Below are 25,791 nucleotides of genomic sequence, written 5' to 3' on the forward strand. Positions count from 1 at the left end.
ATCACAGTGGAACTTGATTTTATAACCTTAGGTGCCGAGGGACAAGCTTTGGTCCTCTAACCATCGGGCCAAGGCAAGCTTGGTACAGAGACCGAGTATAAGTTTTTATGTTGTTATTAATAAGTTTGTGGACTGGGAGTCAAATATATAGAGTGATATTGATGTAGCACATTTGCTCATAAATCATAGTAAGAGAACCTAAACAACTCCACAAAGATCAAATGGACTTTTGAGCCTTGAAGGCTTTGGGCAGGACGGATCAAAATTGCTAACCATACATCTTGCTTTTTCCCAACAATATAATATGAAGTATTATCTTTATTTTTTTGGTAAATTAAACTAGGCTTTGGTTATGCCCTATTAGGCTACTATCCTTCCTTCTACTCCTTCAATCCCTTTATTTTTGCACCATATGACTCGTAAAGTGAGCCCATAATGTCAAAAAAAAGGATAGGGAGTAGTCAAGCCCATACACCATGAGGCAGGGCGGGCAGACAGGTAAAGAAACCCCACCCTAAAATGTTCATAGTGAAACATGAACTTATAATATCGCGCTCTTGAGGAACAAGCTCTAAGGCGAGCTTGATAAAAATGACCATTTATCCCAAATAAAAAGTGTTCTGAATCTACCCCTGGTCTCTGGGGCACATCCTGGCTCAAAAATAAGTAGTGTTGGATTGCCTGCCATCCGCAGCAGCCTATAGGGGAGGCCGGGAGGGTATAGGTCTAGGATTCAGAGCTTCTGGATCTCCACATTATGATTACATACTTCACATTTTTGCATCAAACATCATTAGACCGAATATATGAGCAATGTTCAATGAGCCTACAACATTGCTCATAAAAATTTGTCAGTCCAGATTTTAGTATACCAAGCCTCACCAATGCACCATGAATCCATGATTCACTTAGTTGACTGCACCATGTATGAGTGAGCCTACTGCCTACTACATTGCCTTCATATATTTATTGGATAGCACTAAGATAATGATTTACAAAATTGATGACGTACACAAATATGCCTACATCATTTACATGTACATACATACATCACACTCAGATGGATAAACCAACTTTCAAAAATATAATTTTCAAGTCCATAACAGTAGGGGCAAGCATCGGAAACAATTGCATTGCTGCTGTTATATACAAAGTTTCCTGTTGAGGGAGGGCGCGGTTCTTCAAGAATATATCAAGCTATACATGAAGTGCAATAATAGTATTGCTGCAAACGCACCTTGATGGGCTGAAAAATTGATACTTTATCGGTTAAACTAAGATGGCTGTCGAGGACGACTGCACCATAGGGAGCTTAGAGCCCTTAGACGCTGGAAGTACTCTCCTAGAGCTAACAAGCCTCGAGCTGCTTGACGTACAGTGAGGATCCGGTGCATTTGCTGCAGGGTCTCTCGTCGAAGATGGTCTGCCTGGTGGACAAAGGAACAAAGGTTAACTGACCTACACTGTTGAAACAGGAAGCGAAAAGGGTAGATACTAGTTCCCCACCAAAATAGGCAGAATGCAGTGGGCAGGAAAAGAAATTGTGAATAAGGTATGGAGGATTTTATGATGAAATTATAAAGTTATTACCTGGTTTACAAAGCTCACAAGAGCTTCAAGTTTCTCAATTGCATTGTTAGCCATTTCTGAAGTGTAAATCCCTTCGCCTAATCGATCTGTACCTACGGTTTCTGCCAGAGTCTGCTGGAGTTTATCCATTCCCTGTGACAGTGCCTCTTCTGCTTGCTCACATGACTGTTTGAGGTTGTATACATCCATCACTTGTTGATTTGTCAAGGGTTCAAGCTGAGGCCCAAGTACCTATATGTGTCATGAAAGCAAATATTGTCAAATTTCGTAATATTTAAGAAGACTAACCAAAACAATCAGCATGACAGCATTACATCTTTCATGTACAAAACAATCCTAAAACATGACCAAGCCTAGCACATCTCTCTATTTTTTAAAAAGGATAGAAGGGAAGTCAACTGATTTAATCTGAATTTGTTAAATTTCACCAACATATTGGAAGCATAACATGGAAAGAAAATGCTTCACCTTTAATAAATCCGATGGACGGAACCCCCCAATCCACAAGAAAAAGCGTTCAGTTGACGTTTTCCACATCCCAGACATGAGATAGAATACGTCGGCCTTTGCTGCACCTGCCTTCAATTGAAAAAGATCAAAATAGTGCTTCATGCCACTATCTACCAGAATCCGAAGTTCAACATCGGTTATATGGGTATTCAATGCATTTCTGAGTTCGCAAATCTGTTTATTCTGCTCTTCAACCCAATGTCCATACTCCATCTCAAATGCAACAATCCCTAAAAAGAAAAAAAAAAACAATTATTAAAGAATGCATAAATCTCATGTTTTAAAATAAAAGTAAGCTTAATAGGTATGCACTAAAAACAACCCCATATTGGTAAATCCGGATGAATGCATAGGATCTAGTAATGGAGATAGGAAATGAGATCAAGAGACACTTTGGAGTCACAAGTTCCCAATAGTCTGACTCTTTTTTTCTTTTTTTTTTTGGCAGCAATATAGTCTGACTTTACTTCAGTATAGTTTCATAGTCTATCTCAATATCAATTAACAATAAAAGGCTATACTCAGCACTCCGGTTACAACTTTCAAATGACTTAAATTGATCTTGGTTGAAAATAGATTGCTGATATATCAAGCTATGAAACAGTACCCACTTCTACAATTCAACAAAATAAGAAGGCTATTTATTCAAAAGACTCCTTACTTTTAATTTATTAAACCTTACTCCACTTAGCAGTTTTTTTTATTTTTTATTTTTTTAAATGATTGAATGAGCAATACGTGCATTCTTAAAATAATGATTTAATTTGCAGCTATATATTACACAAACAACTAATTGAAATAGCAATTTATCAAAAGACAAAAATTTTAAGTAGAAAAATGCTAGAAGCAGACATATTGGAAGGCAAACCTGAATTTACAGTGGCAGAGAAAGGAAGCGGATCAATACCACTGCTCACAAGCGTACCCTGGAATCGACCATTCAAGGATGTCTTTAGCATTTTGATTAAAGAGGCAGTCTTTAGGAAACACATCTATAGTAGATAAGAAGGGCAATGAGAATTATGTCAATTATCATCATACCTGTTGTCTCACTCGTTCAAGCTCTTGCTCCATTTGCATCAATTTCGAACGGCTCAACTCTAATTGCTGAATATAGACCTATAAATAACGAAGTTCCAAGATGCATTAGATCATCAAAAAACAAGTACCACAATTCATTAAACTTGTAACACTTCTCTTCCCACCTTTTTTCGCATACGACTTTTGCGAGCAGCCTCACGATTTTGTGCAAGACGTCTTTGTACCTAAAAAAGGCAGAATAGTAAAGAAATTTTCACAAGACTGGAGTAGAAAATGCAGATCAGCATCAAAACCATCTGTCTGGCAAAATGCTCATTTTAGTGTCCAATCCATGTTCTCCTCAGGGGCCAGTGAATGGCAACACATACAAATGTTACTAAAACATAACTAGTAGTGTCACATAAACTAATCGAATATAATCTGATAGCAACAAGATGAATTGTGTAATCACAGTTTGCAAGCAATTTTGGGAAAATACTAAGCAAGGCTTTGTCTTAAAACCAATTGGCAACAGATAAAGTGACTTCCTAGAAGTAGAAAATGGTGATTTTGCTCTTTTTTTCCAAAATGTGGAACAACATTCAAGTGCATATATGGGATTTGATTGTTCAAAATCCCCAAATGGGAATACAAATAAAATGGGGGTTACGACTGAGGGAACACATACCCTGTAAAGAAAATATGTACATCATAGTGAATTCTACACTTAAGGACGACCATTTAATCAGGAATGTTCAGATTTCAAAAAAAAAAAAAAAAAAAAAAAAAAAAAAATCACAAAAACAAACTTGATTTGTAGGCAAGACTTTTGATCGTGTTATTTACACAGGAGTTATATATTTTTCAAGGGAATGTACCAAAAGGGAGTGTGCAATTGAACTCTCAAAGTAGCCAGTAGAAAAAGTAAAGAACATGATATTGTTTTGACAAAGAAAGCGGACATTCAAGATCTTCCGGATCAAATAAGAATAAGAAAACAACAATTAACAAGAAGTGGAATCATTAAATCAAGTTAAGACAAACAAAATCTTGAAAGCCAACATGTTATCTTAATAGAACTCTGGTAAAACACTAACAGTAATTATTTTTACCTTGTCAGTAGGTTTAGATGCTTCCTGGTCATATCTGTTTGAAGGTACCTGTCCTCCATGAGATGAAGTGTCCTCTGACTGTGAATTAACGAAAGTGAAGGTTAAAAAAGTGCCAGAGAACATTATGAGATTAACAATTGACCAGAATCAGAATGTATGAAGTATGAAGAGAATAATGCTGATCAAATGTACCAAGGTGTCTAGTCTCTCGTTTACTTCTACAACAGTGGACGGAGATACATTTGGAAAGCCATCATCTCTGAAACTGTCTACCCATGAACTAATCTGGTGAAGAGGCTCGTATATATTCATCCTTCTTGACACTAAAAATTGAGCAGTAGGCGAATTCATGTTCATATGAAGTAAAAAACGACTATCAACTTCTCTAGCTACTAAAATCAAACTTCAACAACCCAACAAATCTGCATTACCTGAAATGCATGCCTTACATCAGCTCAAGGTATATATTAGAATAGATTCTTGTTTTTTTAATGGAAATCATGTCATTAAGTAGAAAACACATGTAATTTGCAAACCCAATACACAGCAATATGTAATTTTAGCCAAACTATCAAGTTACTGCTGTAGTAATTCTAAGTAACCAAGAAACAAAGTGCAAACTACCCAAGCTTTATCGCACAAGAACACACTTTAGGTGATCAAATCTTTTCCGCTCAATCCATCCTGATCGAAAAAAACGAGCACCAAGGTTTCACTGGTGACACCAATTCTAGTTCACAATATATTGCAATGTCACTTGAGCTCCTGATGAAACATCCACCTTAAACAGCAATCTTTAACGGAAATTAACTGTCTCAGTTAATCATTTATCAGTTACTACACCAACATATTCCCAATCAAGTTAGTGTATGTCCCTTTGTGATATTCCAAATGCTTCCATAGATACATGCTATAGCGAAGTCCTTCAAATCTTGAAAACCACCATCAAACTCATCACATAAATTAAACCCTAATCTAATCAATACAACACAACACAACACAAGACACTTAATTCGCTCTTCGGTCTTCAACACTAAATTAAACCCTCATCTAATCAATACTATTCCATGTGTATATATGCAATCAAACTCACATGACTAAGATCATGATACACATACATAAAATCGCCGGTGCAATATTTGATGTATGGTAATAATTATACATCAAAATTAGGGAGTACAAAACAAAACATTTCTAAATCCTTGTAATATTACTCAAAATTATTTCCAACAAGATTGAAAAATCAAACAATATAACTTCTAACTAAATTAAGTATATAATATGAATTATAGGATCACATCTAAGAATAAACATGTATTCATATAACATCCCATCAACTGGAATCAATGATTATTATTCCCACTATATTATGTTCTACTTCACCATTGATTTAATATCATCCAAATTGACAACAAAAACATAAATATTTTAACAATATTTACCATCATCACCTTCGAGTCAGCTCGAAGGTGATGATTTAAATGTACGCAACTTTATCCTTAACTCGCGTTACAGCGAATAAATACATAAAGTAACGATTTTTAGGTAAGAAATCTGAAAAACAGCAAAGGAAATTTACAATTCTAATAGTAGCAGTATTTCTAATTGTAGTAATACAATAGAAAAAAGCAAAAAATAAATAAATAAAAGTAAGTACAAAAATTAAAGTCTATGACATGCTATATCAAATCATAAGACAAAAGCAAATCCAAAAAAAAAAAAAAAAAAAAAAAGAAGAATTAAAAAGAAAAAAAGGAATCATATTATTAGTTAGCTAACTAACTAAAATAATTATCAAATTTAAGGATAAAACTTGTATTAATGAAGTAACAAATTACCTGAAACTTGGAATTATCTCAAGAACATCGAGAAATACAAGGAGAATTGGATTGTAGGAAGAAATAAATGTGGGAGAATCTTCCAACGAAACCCAGAAATGGAATCCATTTTTTTGACAAGTGAGAGAGAATTAATAATAACAAGACGAACGCAAGGTTAGCTTAAAAGATACCATCATCATTATTTTATTTTATTTTTCGGGTTTATTATAATCGAGTATTCTATTCTACTCCCTTCGTCTCTTAAAAATAAGTAGTCCCGACTTTAAGTGGTTTCAACTATTCAGATAAAGGGTAATAAAAAAGAAAAATTAAATTAATTAATAATTAATAAGTAGCAAAAGTAGGAAGAACTTTATGAAGCGATTTGAATGAGAAGAGAAGAGTACTCGTGGAGTCGTAGTAGTTAACGAATGAATAATTGTTTAAAAACTGATTTGTCGTAAACGAAGAAAATAAGAAATAGGTGGGATGTTGTAATGTAATTGGACAAGTAGTGATAATATATAATAATGTTTTATGAGGAATTTAAAATGAAGAGGATTCATAATACATAATAATAATAACAATAATAAGTGGACTGTTATATATTTTTGAGTTATTATCATTTTGAATGATGAAGTAAGCGAATGAACATATGATACATACATCGTTATTTTCTCTCTCCTAATTTTATTTTTATTTTTTTCGTTGTTGATAGTAGTATTAATAATTAAATTGCTGTTGATGTTGATGATGGCGTCATATTTCCACTTTGTTGGTAATATTTATATGATCATATCATGCGCACCAGGTCATTGATAAAATATGGTGTTATCCTACGCGCACTAGGCGCATGTTAGATGACCCTACAAAAAGGGTTGACGTTTTGGCGGGTGGATAAGACACTTATCCACGCGCTTATTTTGGCGCGTGACTTTTTATGTGGTTGCCCACGTATGTTGTGTTAGCTTTTTTACAATTGTTAGGTTTCGTGATGGATTGATCGTACGTATTGTTGTTGTTGTTAGTTTCGTGTTAAAGATACTAATTAATTAAAATAAAGTGATTGTGTTTGAGTTTTTAACTTTTACAAGTAATTTATTTATAGATTTTGAAGATGTAGATAAATCATTAGTTGATTGTTTATTGTTTTATTGTATGGTGTAAAAGTTAAGGTAAGTTTAGTGAAAGTATTGATAATGACTACAAGAAAAATTTATTTATTGTGTTTTATGGTCTCGTCTTTATTTATTTTCATACTTATATGTTAGTTCTTGATTGTTTTACTTTGTGTGTGATGTGTGCTGTCTATATTGTATTGTTGCGGTATATTGTTAAATTGTACTCGGCACATTATTATGTTTCATTACTCTCACGTACTTGTAGATAAGATGTGATATAGGCTATTTTTCTCCTAAATAGGTAAAAAAAAATAAAAATTATGTTATTGTGTAGAGCTTTTAATTTTCTCATTAATTTTTAATTAAATGCAAAAATGACAATTTTTGTGGGACTAAAAAATTTCAAGTCACATATAAAAGTTTACAAGAAAAAGACAAATAGAATTCTGTGGAACATTTTGTGGTAATAACCCTGATGATACTTCAGAAATTATAATGTACAACAAGACATGTCATGTGGTACGTTACTATGGATCTGTTTTGATCTCTTCAGTTTAATTTCAAAGTTATTAAAATCCTAATTTAAATCTTAGAATCTTATGATTTTACGATTCATGTATGTCATCCGATTTGATTTATGTTTCTTCCCGATTTTACATGTTTTTTATTAACTAGCGAAATCCTTACAAGTTAAAAACATGTTTATTATATAGGTTTTATAATTATATATTATCAAGTATTGATTGCTCAATGGGTAAATAACTATTATCTATCAATAGTTAGGTTTCAAACTCATAATTTCAATATATTTAATTAAATTTAGTTTTGACGTCTTGATTATGCATGTCGGTAGAATCTTACGATTCGATTCCGATAGCCCCTTCCGATTCAAAGTAGAATCCCGATTTTAATAATTTGGTTCAGTTTAATTCCTAATTTCCTACTCTCATAAACAGTTTAATTCAACTCAGTTCAGTAAATAAAAATAGTCCTTATATCATACAAACTAGGCAAAGAAAAAAGCTATAGCTGAATTATTATCATTACCAAATCGTACAAACTAATAATCGTAGAACCTTAGAAATTATTTGCACCTTAATACTTTATCCAAGTATCAAATTAGTTGCCAAACACTTCATAACTACTCATAATAATTCATAATGAGACAAAAACTTTACATACATGTATTAAATTTTTTATATATTTGTATATATAATCTCTCAAATATCTCCTTTATCCAAACGCCAAATTAATCTAGCTTAGGGGGCAAATAGACTTTCAACACCAGCTAGAGTATTAAACAATAGTTAATTAATAAAAATAAGTACAATATTAGCTAGCTTAGAAGAGAAAATTAAAAAGGTAATAGGTGCGTGAAAATCACGCATTAAGATGTGTTTAGTGTTTGATTTGAAGCTTTATAACCTAATTCTTTATGTAACAGTAATATTAGAGCAATGGTAGTAGTGTGAAAATGGGGGTAACGGATAGTGGGATCAAAGGGCCAAAACCTTATATTCATGTCACGACTTTTGAGTGCACAGAAGCGTCATTATGTCAATTGATCATTCTTAATTTCTATTTTTATATATGTGCTTATTCATTATTGGTTTTTCTTTTTTCCTACCGGATCAAGTGAATCATCATGCACTTTGGTTTTCTTTTTTGATTCTATAAATAAAAAATTCAATTATTTACGACGTAATACTCCTTTACCTCGTTCTTAAATAAAAATCTCGTTTTTCCTAGACATAGAGGAAGTATAATTGGACATGCACTGATGATTATGATTAAGGTTTAATAAAGAAAGACGATAATGAAATAGTTTATAGAGACAATACTTCACTCAAATTGAGAAATAATGTTTTAGGGTGCGTTATATTCACTTGATTGTTTTTTAATTTACTTGAACTTAATTGAAATAGTGAACTTATTAGGTAGTTACAATATAAACTTGGATAAACCTTCATAAAACTTAATCAAAATTTAATTTAATTTTTATAAATATATTTTATCTGGACTAATTAACTCTTAATTACTTGAACTTATATTTCTTAAATGATTAAACTTAGTAAAATAAAGTGAATGATACGAGAATTTTAGTGACTTTTTGACGTTAAAAAAGTTTTAGGATACGTAAATTTTTTTTATGGACAGTTGGAATTTATTAATTGTTTTTTTACTGCTTCGTAACCCAGTTAAGCTACGAGGGGTCATTTCTTATCATTCGTGGTCTTCGGCTTCAATCTACGAAGAAAAACAACAAGTACAGTTTTACTTTATATGTTAGTTAATTAATTAGGTGGCCTGACTTTTTTTTATATTATACTCCACATAACAATAACAAATTTAAAAAGTCCAAACTTTATTGATTCTTATTATAGTGTTCTGTATTCTATTTGTTTGAATCGAATCATGTAACAAAGTCTTTATAATTTTTATTTCCTAGTTGTCTTGAGAATCAAGTTTTCTATTAGTAACAGAAATATGAACAAAGTTAGCTAGTTGTACAAGGGAATAATGCCAATCCACTTATCCACCTCTACTATTCTTTACAACGGTCCATGTTAAGTTACAACTTCATGCCAATAAGCCACGTCTTTTAGGTTGAAGATTGATAAGTTTAAGTTAATTATAACATTAGAGTATAAGTTCGACATGTACTCTGTATTAAATATATAATGGATTCGATTTCATTAATTTATTATTATGTTCGTTCTTGAGATTGATGTTTAATGTTTCATAATCTTTCATGTTCCATGATATATTGATTTGATTCGAACGGGGATTAACTCTTAATCATATTTTAATTGTAGCAAGAACTTAGCCCATTAGTCATCAAGTCTTGTACAGATTATATATGCTTTGCAAAGTATAGATATTGAACAATCTTGCATGTAATATGATTGATACTATATATTCTTGGGGATAAAAAAAAGTTCTTAGGCATAGGGCCTGTTCACTTTTAATAGCTTAAGGGTTATGTGTGAGAATAAAAGTAGATTGGGTCATATATGTGTAACTTTTGATAGTTTTATAGTAATTTTGTGAGAATAAAAGCAACTGAGTAATAAGGATAGCTTGTATGGGATTAAGATTAACTTTTATGATAATATGGGTAACTTTTGATATACAATAATTTACATTAAATTTACCTTACACCCAATGCATAACAAAATTAAATGGGAAGCTGAGACCTCTTACATGCAACGATGCAAATGTGAGTCTTTGGGTCCTTTGACCATTGTCACATTGCGAGACATGTGACACCTATTATATTGTGATACATATACTACTATACTAGTTAACATTGTTAACTTGTATCCAAATTTTAGTTGTGGCCAACTTTAAAATACTACCTCCGCTTTTTATTCCAAAGTTGCAAATAATAAAAATCGGAGGTAGTATAAAGAACCATGGAGTTGGGCCATGCATGGAGGCTTCCTTTAGGATTTAGCTTCACCCTTGGTTGTGGTAGGATCATATATAATGTGGTATAGGGATTAGACATGTGAAACATGTATGAGAGTGTGCCCTAGGTTTGGAACTTTGAATTAAGGGCGTGTTCTCTTCAAATTATTTTCAGTTTAGTTCAGCTCTAATAAGTTCAGTTCAGTTCTTAATTTCCTTCTCTCATAATATATTTAGTTTAGTTCAGTTCAGTCAATCAGAACATGCCCTAAGTCTAAAACTACATAATCCTTACAATTAGTCAAAGTCCATATCTATGCTTCTTCTCTTTATAAAAAAAAGTACAAATCAACCATTAAAAGTAGGTGGATCTTTTTCGATGGAAGGTGGCATTGGTTTCAATTACAAAGGTTCTTAAAGCCTTAAAGAAAAATATTTAATTTTAGAGGGATTTTCCAAGATTATGATGCAATAAAATTGCCCAAATGTGCCAACTTTTGACTAGGACTTGTACGAACATCAAACACAAAATTTTGAGCATTTGAAAGTGCTCAAGTTCCTAGCTTAGAGTGTAAAGTTTGATATGCATCAAGATTGGATTTGGCCTCCAAAGGACCCTTTTCAAATTCATGAATTTGAATTTTTTTTTTCCCCTTCTTTAATTTTGAGCTTATAAGTGGTGTACATTATATTCTAATGGAGTAAGTAAGACAATGCTTTCTTCAACTTACTTATGTCGAATTTAATTTATTTTTTTTTTAAAAAAAATTAATTCTATGAATAAAAAAACTAGTAGCTATTTTGTTAAAAAGTAACTACTATTTGCCAAACTTTACTTAGATTGTTGAATTATTATTACTCTTTATTAAATTAGGCTCATATATGCCCAATTAAGCACCAAAATTCCAAATTATGAAAATATTCACATAAACCTAATTAATGTACATGAGTGCATCTAAACAATAAAACAAATATCCCTCTAAAAAATAATAATACGACAAAACAAGTAGGGAAATTAGTAGAGTTTACAAAAGAGGCTTCAATTTGATCAAGTAAACCCAAACTTTAGAATTTAGAAAAAGTTCAACGCTAACCTTAATTTGATACTTTTATGCATAAAAATGAAAAAGGTAGTTTGAGACGAGACTTGACCACGTTAAGATTGCAAATTTAAGTAAAGATCTTTGTTAAGTCAAGGCCTTAGGGAGATGCATGTACACCTAAGTAGATCAATTTGTATCAGTTTTATTCGGTTGAGGAGTCATTGACTTAGGACATGTTCTCATACGTTTATTTTCAGTTCATTTCAGTTTAGTTCAGCTCCTAATTTCCTTCTCTTATAAAATATTCAGTTCAGTTTAATTTAGTAAGTTAGTTCAATTCAATTTTATTCAATTCAGCCGAGTCCAGTCTACGAAAACAGACCTTTATTAATTACAAATTGGAGTTATACTTGATCAATAAGTCATTCATTTTTTGGTTTTAATTTCGGGTTGGGTCATTGACGGGTCTATCTAGACGTCTACCAACTGTCTAGTAGCAAGTAGGTGAATAGACGAATAGTTCGGAGCCGTATCGCATTCCGCCAACAACGTATTCTTTGCGTTGAGCAACACACTAGTTCCGAAACACAAGTGATCGGGCCGTTGAATCCAAAATTCAATTCATAACATTTCCGATTCTCTCTCATCGGAAAACAAACACAATCACACTTTCAGAGGAGAGAGAAAGAGAGAGAAGCTTCGACCTTCAAGAAGCCCGTCAATGGCGGGCAACGCCGATGATGATGATGCTGCTCCTCTCATTATGTCGCCGCCATCTCCCATTCTTCCTTCGGCCGCGATCGACATTGAAGCTGGTCCTTCTGAACAAATTCAATGCCGTATTTGTCTCGAAACTGACGGTCTCTTTCTCTCTCTATTTCTCCCATTTTTTAGGGTTTCATGTTGATAGTCAACTTGGTCAATTTTTTCCAATTTTGCTTTGGGTTCACTGATCTTTTTACAAATTTTCGATTGTTAATCTGGAAATTGGGAGTTTTTAATTTCTTAGTCGTTGGAAGTTGCAATGTGTTTGAATCGTTGTTGTTTAGTTTTTTGGTTGTTGATCTGTGGCGTAATTTAGAATTGAAATTGGTTGATGTTGGGTTGATTTAATCTATATCTATAAATGGCATAAATTCAAGAATCAAGCTTGATGATTTAGTGGTATGATCATGATGTTTAATTTTCTGGCATGAATTATGTGAAGTGATGTATTCTTTATGGTTGTTTTGCTTGAAGCTTGTGATTTTGTTGATTTGAATGGATAATTTTGGTTTGGATTGCTTGGATTTGTTTGTTATAGAACTGAAATGCGTTGATTTTCTCAGGTCGAGACTTTATTACTCCATGTAAGTGCAAGGGTACATCAAAATATGTACACCGAGAATGCTTGGATCAATGGCGAGCTGTGAAGGTATGTCTAATGTCTTGGTTGTTGAGTGGGATTCCATTTGTGTAGTGCATGATGCATTGTACTTCCAATTTGTCTCATAATTGTCTTATGGTCTTTTTTTTAATTTTTTTTTTTAATATCTTTACCATTACATCCTCCTAGAATAAGCTTTATACCATGAACATCCCCACCATAAATGTTACAAGCTTTAGTATACATGATGAGTACAGTTTGTCTTCACTAGAAATTGATGTGAATATTTGTTGCTATTAGGCATTAGTTATATGCTTAGATTCGTAGTGGGAGCTTGTTTTGGATTTTCTATTCTTGTATAGAAATTGTGATATTTTGTATCCACAATTTTGTTGAAGTATTACATAATGAAAATTACTATTCTGGCTATTCTGATAAAAAATGCCCCCGAGGCCATCCCTGATTCCCTGACACATGTATGAATTTATAATTACTTTGGGGCAGATCAGAATCACACCCATGGGCCATAAGCCCATAACTATGAGTCTTCTCAACCTGGTCTGATTAGAGGCAAGTCAAGGGTGCTTCCCTATAACCAGCTCTAGTTGGGCCTATAACTTTTGCAGGCATGGTGGCTAATTAATATCCAAACTGTAATTGGGAGCTAGAGATATCCAAGTGGGGGAATTGATTATAATAGCCATGGTATGAAGAAAATACTTGAGTGAACTTGATTTCTTCAAGTTTCTATCAAATTTACCTTTACTTTTAGGATGACTTGCCCTTTGTTACACCTCTTCGATCATTTTCTAGTTGTGTTTTCCATCTCTAAATTAATTTTGTCTCATGTAATTCTCCCAGTAATAACTCTTCGTTCAGTGAGGACTTTTTCTTGTTTGACTTAATGTTTGAAGTTTTGAGTTTTGCTTCCATGTTAGAATATGGGCATTCTATTTTCTGAGCACCCAAAAGTTTACTTATTAGTGAATTAAGCCCAGGAGTATTTAGTGGCATTTTATTCATTTATCTGGATTGTTCCATACTTCCATCTCATATTGTATGCATTTGTTGTTTGCAGGAAGGGTTTGCATTTGCCCATTGCACTACTTGCAAGGCTCCTTATTACTTAAGGGTTCATGCTCTTGCTGACCGAAAATGGCGGACCTTGAAATTTCGGTTTTTCGTGACAAGAGATATTCTGTTTATATTTCTAGCCGTTCAGCTTGTAGGTCACCCAGTTGCTGCATCTTTTTTTTTTTTTTTTTTTTTTTTTTTTTTAAAAAAATAACATTTATGATCTTTACATGTTCTACTTTTGTCCAGGTAATTGCTTCACTGGCATATATAGTATATATGATTGATGGCTATCAAGATTTTTGGCTACAGCTTTATTGGGGCTTTGATAAACATTTCAGCTTTTACTACATTTGTGGTAAAGTATCTGGATTCATTTGCATTCTAGTCCCTAGAGTTAATTATTTGCTTATGGGTTGTCATTATATTTCGTATGTTTTTTGGGAATGGAATTTTGTACGTATGTGCCTTGTTTTTCTTTGATGGACTTTAGGCAAATAATATATGACAATAAGGAGACAAAATTTGACATGTTTGAGACTTTATGTGTATGTAGATGGCTTCCAAAAAATATTTTAGTCTATATGTTATATATTAATTATCTAAGTTGTTGAAACACGATTATATTTTAGTCCATCGTATGTGGCTATTGTGAAGATAATTTAGTAATTATGGTGGAAAATTGTATTGGAAATGGCATTAATATTTAATTTGGCGATCAAAATTAGGAGGTAGAAAGTCATTGTGAAATAGAAGGTGACACGTAAATGAAATATAAATTGGCTTAATTCGTAATCACCATTACTCAGTGAAAGAAATTTAAGGTTTAAACTAGAATTTCTGCAGCTTCATTCACCAATGGTTGATTTAGATTGTTTAGATTGTTTTATTAGATGCACTCACCTATTCAAATGAAAGTAATGGTAACTTTTGTGAGGATTCACTCTCGTAAAGCAAGGGTACTTTGTATTTTGCTTCACTTATAAACACAAAGGAAGACAAACCAAGCCAATACTTAAACAACTCTAATCTGAAGTATTGACTTGATTAGTTGATTGTCATTTGATGGGTGCTTAATTAACTACTTATCATTATTTTTTCAATACAGTTCTTCTCTCAGTTCTATTTCATATTTCCTTGTGGATTTGGTTTATGTACAGACTCTTGTCGTGGGAAGTTTTCTGGGTTTTGGGTTATCTGGCCATTATGGGCCTTGCATTGCTAGTCTTAGCAGTTTAGTATTGGTCTCTGCATGATGCTCCTTGCCCCACCACCTTTAGAATTGAAACGTAGGCCTTGGCATGTGACAAGTTTGGTGGGGTTGATTTCATCATCTCAGAAAAATCAGTTAAAAGGACACCCTCATAACTGAATCTTGCTTTTCTATGCACATGAACTTGAATTTAATATTCACCATCTCTTTTCCAATGTATGTGAATTCTGTACCTATATTGCACCTCTTCACGATTTCAAAGTCATGGTTGAATCCTATCCAGTGGATTGTCTGCTGTTGCAATATGACTTGCTAATTATCCTGCTGAGGGACAATATCTTATATGCAGCGAGGATCCTCTCTTCTTTTTTTTTTCCATGCCTCTGCATATCCGCGTGAGATCTCTTTAGTTTATTAGATTATTACTCTGCAAACCTATACTCATTAGCACATGATCAATGTTGATACCTCTATCTTAAAAGTCTTGCTTTTCTTTTATTTTTATCATTATCTTTGTGAGAAGGCAAATCATGTTTTCTTTGGATATTTAATTATCTAGAATTTGATGTTTGCATCTTTCTTTGTCGCGTTATTAAACATGTGCAATATATTCTGCTTATATTATGCTTGGTGGTTTTCAGGTGCACTTTTGTTTTTTGCTTTGCTTGGTTTGTCGGGTTGTTTCATAACTTGTTATGACAGAAGGGTGCGGAATGATCTGGCACAACCTTGTAGAGAACTTTGTCTTTGTTGCTGCCATCCAGGGTATGCCCATTTTTTTTCTTTTTTTTTTAAAAAAAAACTTGTTACACTATTAGCTAGCGGTCTGTGGTCAAATTTTGCTGATTTTTTAAACTAAGTTGCATAGAAAAATTATATGGAAATATAAAGTTAAAATACTGTTTTAAGTAGTAGTTGTGCCTTATGTACTCTAAACTAGCCCTTGAATGCCTTGATAGTCCGTCAACAAAGCCAGTCATTGTCAGTAGTGGACTAGTGGAGGTATTAGTTACAATCATTCACTCATTTGTTATCTAGACTTGGATTAGAAAACTCTCATTAACTTGGGAATAGAGGATATACATGGTAAGAGGGACCAAATATTTATAGGAGTCAAGAGTATATAAAGAAAAGGAACCCTAATCACATGCTACCCACTTATATGCCAAAACAAAAGTATTTGGAAATTGTGTGCCCTCCACAAAGGCATCCTTGCTAAAAAGTAGAAATTAGTGGAGAGGTTTCTTTGCTATGAAAGAGTGGACATGAACCTGAACCACCGTTACCACTCCAATGTTCCGAAAAGCAATCTTATAGGCTAGACAATAGCTTTTAGTGTTTTGACTTGGTGAAAGTCAAACTACTAAATACAACTTTATAAGTCACTACAACACAAATCGTTAGCCTTGCTATTGAACGCATGCTCATTGGGATTGAAGGTAATGGACACATTGCATATGGGAGATTGAAAGCCTGGAAATCGTGGCCTCAAATTACATCAATCTTTAACATGAAAATCTAGGAAACCGTGACCTCATATTGTCTCTAAAATTTTGTGTTCTTTGAAGGGGGAAAAAACAGTTGATAACTTGATATATTTATTAAAGGAATCAGAAGTGGATTACTTTACTTGGTTTCTGCAGACTGCAAATATAGCAACTTTTGCCTGTCAATATCATTCAGTATTTTTTTTTTTTTTGTTTTGTAGATTATGCGCGGACTGCCATTTACCTGGAACACTTTGTATGTGGACCGATTGCACTGCATGCTGCCAAGGCTGTGCCAGTTCAATTGGTGAGTGTGGGAGCTGTTTGGGAGGTGCTGGAGAAGCCGGATTACCGTTGTTGTTTATAATGGCTCTGATTGTATTGGGATTGTTCACGGTGATTGGGATATTCTATAGTGTACTTGTTGCCACTATGGTTGGGCAAAGAATTTGGCAACGACACTATCACATTCTTGCTAAAAGGATGCTTACAAAGGTGACATCTCCTTGTCAATTTAGTGTCGCATGTGCATATAATGATGTTCATTTATAATTTTGATAAGAAACAGCTAATTGAATATTTTGCATTTACATTATGCATTGGATCTTTGCACTGTTCTGCTGACATCCTAGTTAGCTTTCTTGCATGTATTCTTTGTGCTAGAACTCACCTAGAAATCAATAACCCATGTAAGAGGTGTTGCTAATCAGAATTTACAGTTTGTCTAGTTTGGTACAAATGCTTCTTGATGGAATATATTATGCCTTTTTTAAGAAATGGTGTTAAGTTGGTTTAGGTCTAGGCATGCAAATCCCGAACCTAATTATTTTCGTTATTGAGAAGCTGCTGTTTGTCTTGTGTTTCATGTTGCCAGTCTATTTTTTTCCTTCTTTTTTTAGTATTTCTCGGTCATTATTTTTTTCTGGTTGGATTGGGAATCTTGGGATTGGAGTGCGTTGATTATTAAATTTAATGAATTGTGGACATTTGCAAATAGTTGGTTTACACACTAACTTGAGGTACACACATACACAATGCCATTGCCTAATAGATGAGATATTCAAGGCAAAATTACACAAACTCATTATCATTATGATGATTTATTTGTCTTCCAAATATGCTGTTAGTGTAATCCATTCTATTCCAGGAAAATTTTGACTTAATTGTATGGTTTCGCATTTGTGTTTGGTTGTGTGATTAACTCAATGTAATCCCCTGATAATAACTTGTTCCTGGGAAGATATATTATTTCTGAATTAGATCATTTTGTTTTTGTGTGTTTAAATTAGTGGATAGAGGTTCCTGAGGTTATTCAGGATCAGGATAAGGAATCAGGGCAGTGAGTGGCTTCTGGAAATTATCTTGTTGGTTCCTCTAATGGCATTAAGCACTTGAGCATATATGTGGTGATGAAGATTTTTTTTTTTTTTTTGAGGTCATTGAAGAATGGAATATAGAGTGAAGGAGCGATATATGCTTAATTGGTAGTGGGAAACAGGCACCAAATGAAAAATCTGTTTTGTAATATTCAAACTGTTTAAATCCCCTATCTTGAATAGTACTTGCCTTGGCGTTGATTTTATATACACGAGTAGTTTTCAGCCACGTTTTTTGGTTGCCTTTTGATTATTAGGCATAAAGATGAGGCTAAGAAATGTGCAAATTTCAATAATACTAGAGTTCACATGATGAATTAATGTACACCATGGCTGATATTAATTGCAACCTGTAAGATAATACGGGTAGATAACTACAGCTGATTCTTAAGTGATACATACACATGGGACTTAAGTGGGGTATCTATCCTAGTCCCTAAGACCACCTGAAATCCATATAAGCTATGAGCACGCAACTTGTTGTTATCTCAAGTTCGGAAATTGGTGGAACTACCACATCCCATCTTATGGCTAATGCATCTGGTGGTTGATAGGATGGTTGAGCATAGCTTTTGCTTGTTAACCTCTTATGTAGACTAATTTACTTCTCTGCAGATCGAAGCTTTGTTTTGTTTAAGCTCTTTTTTGTTTTTGCTTTTGTTTTTTTTAAAACCTTTTTCTTGAAATGGTTTCCAGGAGTATGTAGTTGAAGATGTAGATGGTGAGTTGCCAGGATCTGATTGGACTCCCCCACCTCTCCCACCAGAGCATGTGCAGCAGCTTAAATCTCTTGGGCTTTTGTAAGCTAATTTAAGAGAAGCAGGTAATGTTGAATTAGAATGTACTCTGAAATATGGATAGGCAGTCAACTGATATTTTACTAATTCGTCATAGTAATGTGCTTCTGAGAGAGCTTGACATTTATTTTGTTTGACATATGTTAGGTGGTCGAATGATCCTTTATGGGAGCAAACTTTGGTGATGGTTTTCGCCTGCTCTACTGTCTGTACAGGTATAATCTGTTTCCATGCACATACCGAGTTACCAATATGCATTACAAAATGATAGATTGTCATCATTTGGCACATGAAAGTGCGATATGTTTTATAGGAGAGCATCTGGTTTGGAAATACAAATGTAATGTCTTCTTTATAAAACCAAACTGGCTCACCTTTGGGTCTTTTCTGAGGGGTTAACAGTTCAAGTCTTCTGGTTTTTGTTTCCCCCTTATCTGATGCTGACAACTCCTGTAGATGTACATGTAGTCTATTATTAACAACCATTGTACAAGTAGATTTTTCCAGCCAAACGAAAGGGAAAGTAGTGACTAGTGAAATATGCACTCAAGATTTACCAATATTATGTATCGGATATTTTATGTATTGAAGATTTGAAATCAGTAACCTGCTTCAATGATTGCATTTCCTCTACGTTTACTTTCTTGAACTCCTATTAGCAGAGAGGAGAGAAGAGCCGGGGGAGAGGGGAGAGGGGAGGGGGGAGGATTCATGTTTAGCCCGTGGACCAATATTGGCATTACATTCTTTCGATTTTGTAGGAACACTATCATATCAGACCGGAATCTCTCATAGAAGTACAATGCTGTGTGACTTGTTCAGTCATATTCTGAGAGCGATATGTTAAAATACAACCGTGATATATGCATGTTGACCCACTGACCCACAACATGGCAAATGAAGAAAGAGGTGCAGACTGCACTCTCCGCAGATCAACATTAAAAATCATACGTACTGTTCTCGTATGGAACAAATCGAAGGGATCAAGTTCATTAAACAATCATATGATTCATATCAACTAATAGTGGTTCCCAATTTCCCATCATAACAGCCCACTGGAAAGCACATGCAACTGCTCCCAACAGTCTCTATCCATTCAAACATGACCACGTTTTTCCTTGCTTTCACTAATTACATCAATTTTAAGTAGTTTGAGCCTTTGAAGTGAGGATTAGATATTTCCACCCAAAGTGCCCTAACTGGAGTTTGACCACAAGACTTTATAATTGTGAGATAATTTTCACCCAAAGTGCTCTAAATAGACTTTGATCACAAGACTTTATAGCAGTGAGATATCACTAATTGGATGTTAGTGTATTGGTAATTGAGACTACACGGATGTACTCCCTCCGTCCCATAATATAGTTTCTGCTTTTCTAGTTTGGAGATCCAAAATGTTGTTCCCGTTTTCATTTTCAGATACGGAGTAGTATGTAAAGACCATTATACTCTCACTTTTATAATTTTATTCATTGTACGTCCTATTTACCCTTGAATTTTGCACTTGTTTGTACTTTTTTCCATTTTCTCTCTCTAACTTTTGTCTACGATTGTACTTTTCACTTCTATTAATGTATTTTATCCACTTTCTTCTCCAAAATTTTAATTACGTAAAAAAGTATAAACAGAAATTATATTATGGGACAGAGTATAAAAGTTAAACTGACAGCACTTATAAAGACAGTAGTCAGTGCTGAGTGGGTGTAAAAACCTTATCGATGGGCATCCACCGAATAATGAAGAACACGTTTGACGTCATTGATAACATCCACTGTATGCATGCACATTGCCATTGGTAAACAAGAAAATGGGCGGATCACCAAAACCATTATCCAAATACCATTGTCCAACTAGCAATATAATAATATACCAAATTAATACAAGTAATTGAGTGTACGTTGAATCTTTCCAACTTTTTCTTAGTCTTATCCATAATATTCACCGACTATATATGTACTCAACCAATTTGCTTTGTTTCCTTATCATAGTACACACAATTATCTCCTAAACAAGTTTTAAACAAGTAATTAAGTTTGTGTTTAAGCTAGAAAAAAGAAAGATATGGCAGATATTGCTATGTTAGTTGCTGAAGAGTATGAGAGAAGGGTGAAGATGATGAAGAAGATAGGTGCTGATGAAGCGAAAACGACATCGTTTTTGGCTTCAATTGAAAGGTTGAAGGAATACAAATTGTTCCATGAAACCCACATACAAATTAAGGTTGTTGATCCAAAAAGTGAAGTGGGTGTTGCTGCTCTTGATGGATCATTTTCTGCTTAGTTAAGAAATTATTGTTCTGTTTTTTTGTTTTTGTTTTCTTTATTTTGGTGTACGTAGTTGTAAACTTGTAATTAATTGTTCATGTTAATATGAAATCTTTGAGTTGTACGAGTATTGATTAGGTTGTTGAATCTTGAATCTGAAGAAAAGGGTTGGATTAATTAGTTTCATACTTTCATCTTTGGATCATTCTTCAGTCATAAATATGCTGTCATATCTTTCTTTTCTTTCTTTCTTTTTTTTTTCTTTTTTTTTTAACGAAAATATGCTGTCATATACTCATATAGTCATATATGTAGAAAGTAGTACATTGATTGTGCATATCAACATTCGACATTTAATTTAGCTCAATCCTTTAAACAAACCGCCAAAATAATGTATTACCTCCGTTTTATATATATTACGATTTAACATAGGGTAGAGATAAAAATGTCTAATCATTGCAAATAATATGAAATAGGTATGATACTCTTTCGAGTTAGCTTCTTCGCAGTAGTAGTCGATAATGGTTTATTCGGCAAAGATTCGACTCTATCTACATTAATTCTAATAAAAATAATGAGAATAAGATAGATGATTCATATACAAATGACAAGTCTAATGTTACATTAATAATAATACTGCCCAACACATAATTTTGTGATACTCCATAATTCTTTTTTTTGAAGGCAATACTCCGTAATTCTTAAACTAATAATAATTATATTGTTTTAAACAACGCTGTTTAATCTGAAACCTTCAAAAATTTTCAAAAAGTATAGATATTAGCCTTTAATATTGGAAATTTTTTGACTTTTTTCACCTGAAAATAAAAATCGCGGAAATGTTTAGCATAGTCCCTAATATCCTCCGGGAGTCCAATTAGCTGGGCAGAACCATCCAATTTGCCTTTAAACGACCTATTTATCGCTGTACAACTTGCACCGATTTCATTAACTCAAGCCTACAACGAACATTTTTGACAACAAAAAATGATCATATATGGTTCTAAACTGCATTAAATGACCCCAAGATGTATACCCTAGAATTTAAAGACTTTTTGACACCAGACTCCAAATCTTCCATAATTTCTCAAAAAGCATGGATATTAACCTTCAATTATGAAAATTTTGACTTTTTTTTCACCCGAAATTAAAAATTGCTGAAATGTTTACCATGGTACATTGTTACCTAATATCGTCTGGGAGTCCCGTTGGGTGGATGGAACCATCCAATTTGCCTTTAAACGACCAATTTACCGGTTTACAACTTGCACTTATTTTATTAACTCGAGCCTACCACGAACATTTATGAATAAAAATAATGACCATATATGGTTCCAAACGGCATTATATGACTCCGAGATGTATCCCCTAAAATTTCAAGACTTTTCGACACCTGGCCCCGAAACCTCCAAAATTTCTCAAAAAATGTGGATATTAGTCATCAATTTTGGATTTTTTTGACTTTTTTTCGCCCGGAAATAAAAATTGCCGAAATTTTTACCAAGGCTCCTAATACCATCCGGGAGACCAATTGGGTTGGTGGAACCATCCAATAAGCCTTTAAACGACCAATTCATTTACCGGTTTACAAATTGCACGGATTTCATTAACTCAAGCTTACTACGAACATTTATGACAACATATAATGTTCATATATGGTTCCAAACGACATTATATGACCCTGAGATTTATCCCCTAAAATATTAATACATTTCTCACCGGGCGCCGAAACCTCCAAAATTTCTCAAAAAGCATGGATACTAGTCTTTACTTTTGAAATTTCTAATTTTTTTTCTCCCGTAAATAAAAATTGCCGAAATGTTTACCATGGCTTCTAATACCATCCGGGAGTCTAATTAGGTTTGTGGAACCATCCAATTTGCCTTTAAATGACCAATTTATTTATCGGTTTACAAATTGCACTGATTTCATTAACTCAAGCCTACTACGAACATTTATGACAACATATAATGATCATATATGGTTCCAAACGGCATTATATGACCTCGAGATGTATCCCATAGAATTTCAAAACTTTTCGACACCCAGCCCCGAAATCTCCAAAATTTCTCAAAAATTGTGGATATTAGCATTAAATTTTGAAATTTTTTGACTTTTTTTCGCCCGGAAATAAAATACATAAATGTTTACCATGATCCCTGATACCTTCCGGTAGTCCCATTGGGTGGGTGGAACCATCCAATTTGCCATTAAACGACCAATTTACCGGTTTACAACTTTCACCGATTTCATTAACTCAATCCTACCACGAACATGTATGACAACAAATAATGATCATATATGGTTTCAAACGACATTATATGACCCAAATATGTATCCCCTAAAATTTCAAGAGTTTTCGACACCAGGCCTCGAAACCTTCAAAATGTCTCACAAAGCGTGGATATTAGTCTTCAATTTTGGAATTTTTCGACTTTTTTTTTCGCCCGAAAATAAAAATTGCCGAAATATTTACCATGTTCCCTAATACCTTCTGGGAGTCCCATTGGATGGGTGGAGCCATACATTTTGCCTTTAAACGACCAATTTACCAGTTTACAACTTTCACCGATTTCATTAACTCAATCCTACCAAACATGTATGACAAAAAATAATGATCATATATGGTTCCAAAAGACATTATATGACCCAAAGATGTATCCCCTAAAATTTCAAGATATTTCGACACCGGCCCCCGAAACCTTCAAAATGTCTCAAAAAACGTGGATATTAGTCTTCAATTTTGGAATTTTTTGACTTTTTTCGCCCGAAAATAAAAATTGCTGAAATATTTACCATACTCCCTAATACCATCCGAGAGTCTAATTGGGTTTGTGGAACCATCCAATTTCCCTTCAAACAACCAATTTATCGGTTTACAACTTGCACTGATTTCATTAACTCAAGCCTGCTACTAACATTTATGATAACAAATAATGATCATATATGGTTCCAAACGGCATTATATGACACCGAGATGTATACTCTAAAATTCCAAGACTTTTCGACACCGGAACCTGAAACATTTAAAATTTCTCAAAAAGCGCGGATATTAGTCTTCAATTTTGGAATTTTTTGACTTTTTTCGCCCAAAAATAAAAATTGTCGAAATAATTACCATACTCCCTAATACCATTCGGTAGTTTAATTGGGTTGGTGGAACCATCCAATTTGTCTTTAAAGGATCAATTTATTTACCGGTTTACAAATTGCACGGATTTCATTAATTCAAGACTACTACGAACATTTATGACAATAGAAAATGATCTTATATGGTTCCAAACGGCATTATATGACCCCGAGATGTATCCCATTGAATTTCAAAACTTTTCGACACCCTGCACCGAAACCTCCAAAATTTCATAAAAAGTGTGGATATTTGCCTTCAATTTTGGAATTTTTTTGACTTTTTTTCGCCCGTAAATAAGAATTGCTGAAATGTTTATCATGATCCCTAATACCTTTCGGGAGTCCCATTGAGTGGGTGGAACCATACAATTTGCCTTTAAACGACCAATTTAGCGGTTTACAACTTTTAACGATTTCATCAACTCAAGCCTACCACGACCATTTATGACAACAAATAATGATCATATATGGTTCCAAACGAAATTATACGACCTCGAGATGTATCCCCTAAAATTTAAAGGTATTTGACCCCAGGCCCCGAAACCTTAAAAATTTCTCAAAAATCATGGATATTAGTATTCAATTTTGGAATTGTTTGACTTCTTTTCGCCCGAAAATAAAAATTGCCGAAATGTTTACCATGGTCCCTAATACCATCCGGGAGTCTAATTGGGTTGGTGGAACCATCCAATTTGCCTTTAAAACGCCAATTTATTTATCGGTTTACAAATTCCACGGATTTCATTAACACAAATTAAACCTACTTCGAACACTTATCACAATTAATAATGATCTTATATGGTTTCAAACGGCATTATATGACCCCGAGATGTATCCCATTGAATTTCAAAACTTTTCGACACCCGGTCCCAAAACCTCAAAAATTTCTCATAAAGTGTGGATATTAACCTTCAATTTTGGAACTTTTTGACATTTTTTCGCCTGAAAATAAAAATTGTTGAAATGTTTACCATGGTCCCTAATACCTTCTGGGTGTCCCGTTGAGTTTGCGGAACCATCCAATTGGCCTTCAAATGACCAATTTACCGGTTTACAACTTGCACCGATTTCATTAACTCAAGCCTATTACGAACATTTATGGCAACAAATAATGATCATATATGATTCCAAGTGGCATTATATGACCCCGAGATGTATCCCCTAAAATTTCAAGGCTTTTCGACACCGGGCCCCGAAACCTTTAAAATTTCTCAAAAAGCGTGGATATTAGTCTTCAATTTTTGAAATTTTTTACTTTTTTCGCCTGAAAATAAAAGTTGCCGAAATAATTACCATGGTCCCTAATACCATTCGGGAGTTTTATTGGGTTGGTTGAACCATCCAATTTGCCTTTAAACGACCAATTTTATTTACCGGTTTACAAATAGCACGGATTTCATTAAATCAGGCCTACTACGAACATTTATGAAAACAGAAAATGATCTTATATGGTTCCAA

The 25,791-nt window shown here is 33.7% G+C and overlaps 2 protein-coding genes across 4 annotated transcripts; one reads left to right on the forward strand and one right to left on the reverse strand.

Annotated features, from left to right (window-relative positions):
- Positions 1-871: 871 nt before the first annotated feature.
- On the reverse strand, positions 872-6,311 carry LOC110682168 (transcription factor TGA4-like). Of its 3 annotated transcripts, none has more exons than XM_021858429.1 (9): positions 6,071-6,311; positions 4,425-4,555; positions 4,233-4,310; positions 3,306-3,365; positions 3,142-3,219; positions 2,969-3,026; positions 2,059-2,330; positions 1,591-1,821; positions 872-1,427 (listed from the first exon to the last, which is right to left on the reverse strand). In XM_021858429.1, the coding sequence occupies exons 2-9, from the start codon at positions 4,542-4,544 to the stop codon at positions 1,275-1,277; spliced, it is 1,050 nt and encodes a 349-aa protein (XP_021714121.1). In that variant the 5' UTR covers positions 4,545-4,555; positions 6,071-6,311; the 3' UTR covers positions 872-1,274. The 3 variants fall into 3 exon arrangements, with proteins under 3 accessions (XP_021714121.1, XP_021714119.1, XP_021714120.1); XM_021858427.1 differs by having other exon boundaries at positions 4,425-4,663; positions 6,071-6,310; XM_021858428.1 differs by lacking the exon at positions 6,071-6,311 and adding an exon at positions 4,857-5,397 and having other exon boundaries at positions 4,425-4,663.
- Positions 6,312-12,116: 5,805 nt separating this feature from the next.
- Positions 12,117-19,567, forward strand: LOC110682169. The gene is made up of 8 exons (XM_021858430.1): positions 12,117-12,487; positions 12,956-13,041; positions 14,072-14,218; positions 14,317-14,425; positions 15,922-16,045; positions 16,989-17,262; positions 18,840-18,966; positions 19,088-19,567. Exons 1-7 carry the CDS (start codon positions 12,349-12,351, stop codon positions 18,945-18,947), a joined length of 987 nt encoding a protein of 328 aa, XP_021714122.1. The 5' UTR covers positions 12,117-12,348; the 3' UTR covers positions 18,948-18,966; positions 19,088-19,567.
- Positions 19,568-25,791: the final 6,224 nt, after the last annotated feature.

The sequence above is a fragment of the Chenopodium quinoa genome, unplaced genomic scaffold (genome assembly GCF_001683475.1).
Source record: "Chenopodium quinoa cultivar QQ74 unplaced genomic scaffold, ASM168347v1, whole genome shotgun sequence".
Classification (NCBI taxonomy): Eukaryota; Viridiplantae; Streptophyta; class Magnoliopsida; order Caryophyllales; family Amaranthaceae; genus Chenopodium; species Chenopodium quinoa.

Bases quoted from the DNA above. Each gene is read 5' to 3' on its own strand.
- LOC110682169 (XM_021858430.1), top strand. From the start codon at position 12,349: ATGGCGGGCAACGCCGATGATGATGATGCTGCTCCTCTCATTATGTCG. The intron at 13,042-14,071 runs GTATGTCTAATG...TGTTGTTTGCAG, and splicing joins ATCAATGGCGAGCTGTGAAG to GAAGGGTTTGCATTTGCCCA. The intron at 14,426-15,921 runs GTAAAGTATCTG...GGTGGTTTTCAG, and splicing joins CAGCTTTTACTACATTTGTG to GTGCACTTTTGTTTTTTGCT.
- LOC110682168 (XM_021858427.1), bottom strand. From the start codon at position 4,589: ATGAACATGAATTCGCCTACTGCTCAATTTTTAGTGTCAAGAAGGATG. The intron at 3,027-3,141 runs GTATGATGATAA...GGTCGATTCCAG, and splicing joins TTGAACGAGTGAGACAACAG to GGTACGCTTGTGAGCAGTGG. The intron at 1,822-2,058 runs GTGAAGCATTTT...TGACACATATAG, and splicing joins GTCCATCGGATTTATTAAAG to GTACTTGGGCCTCAGCTTGA.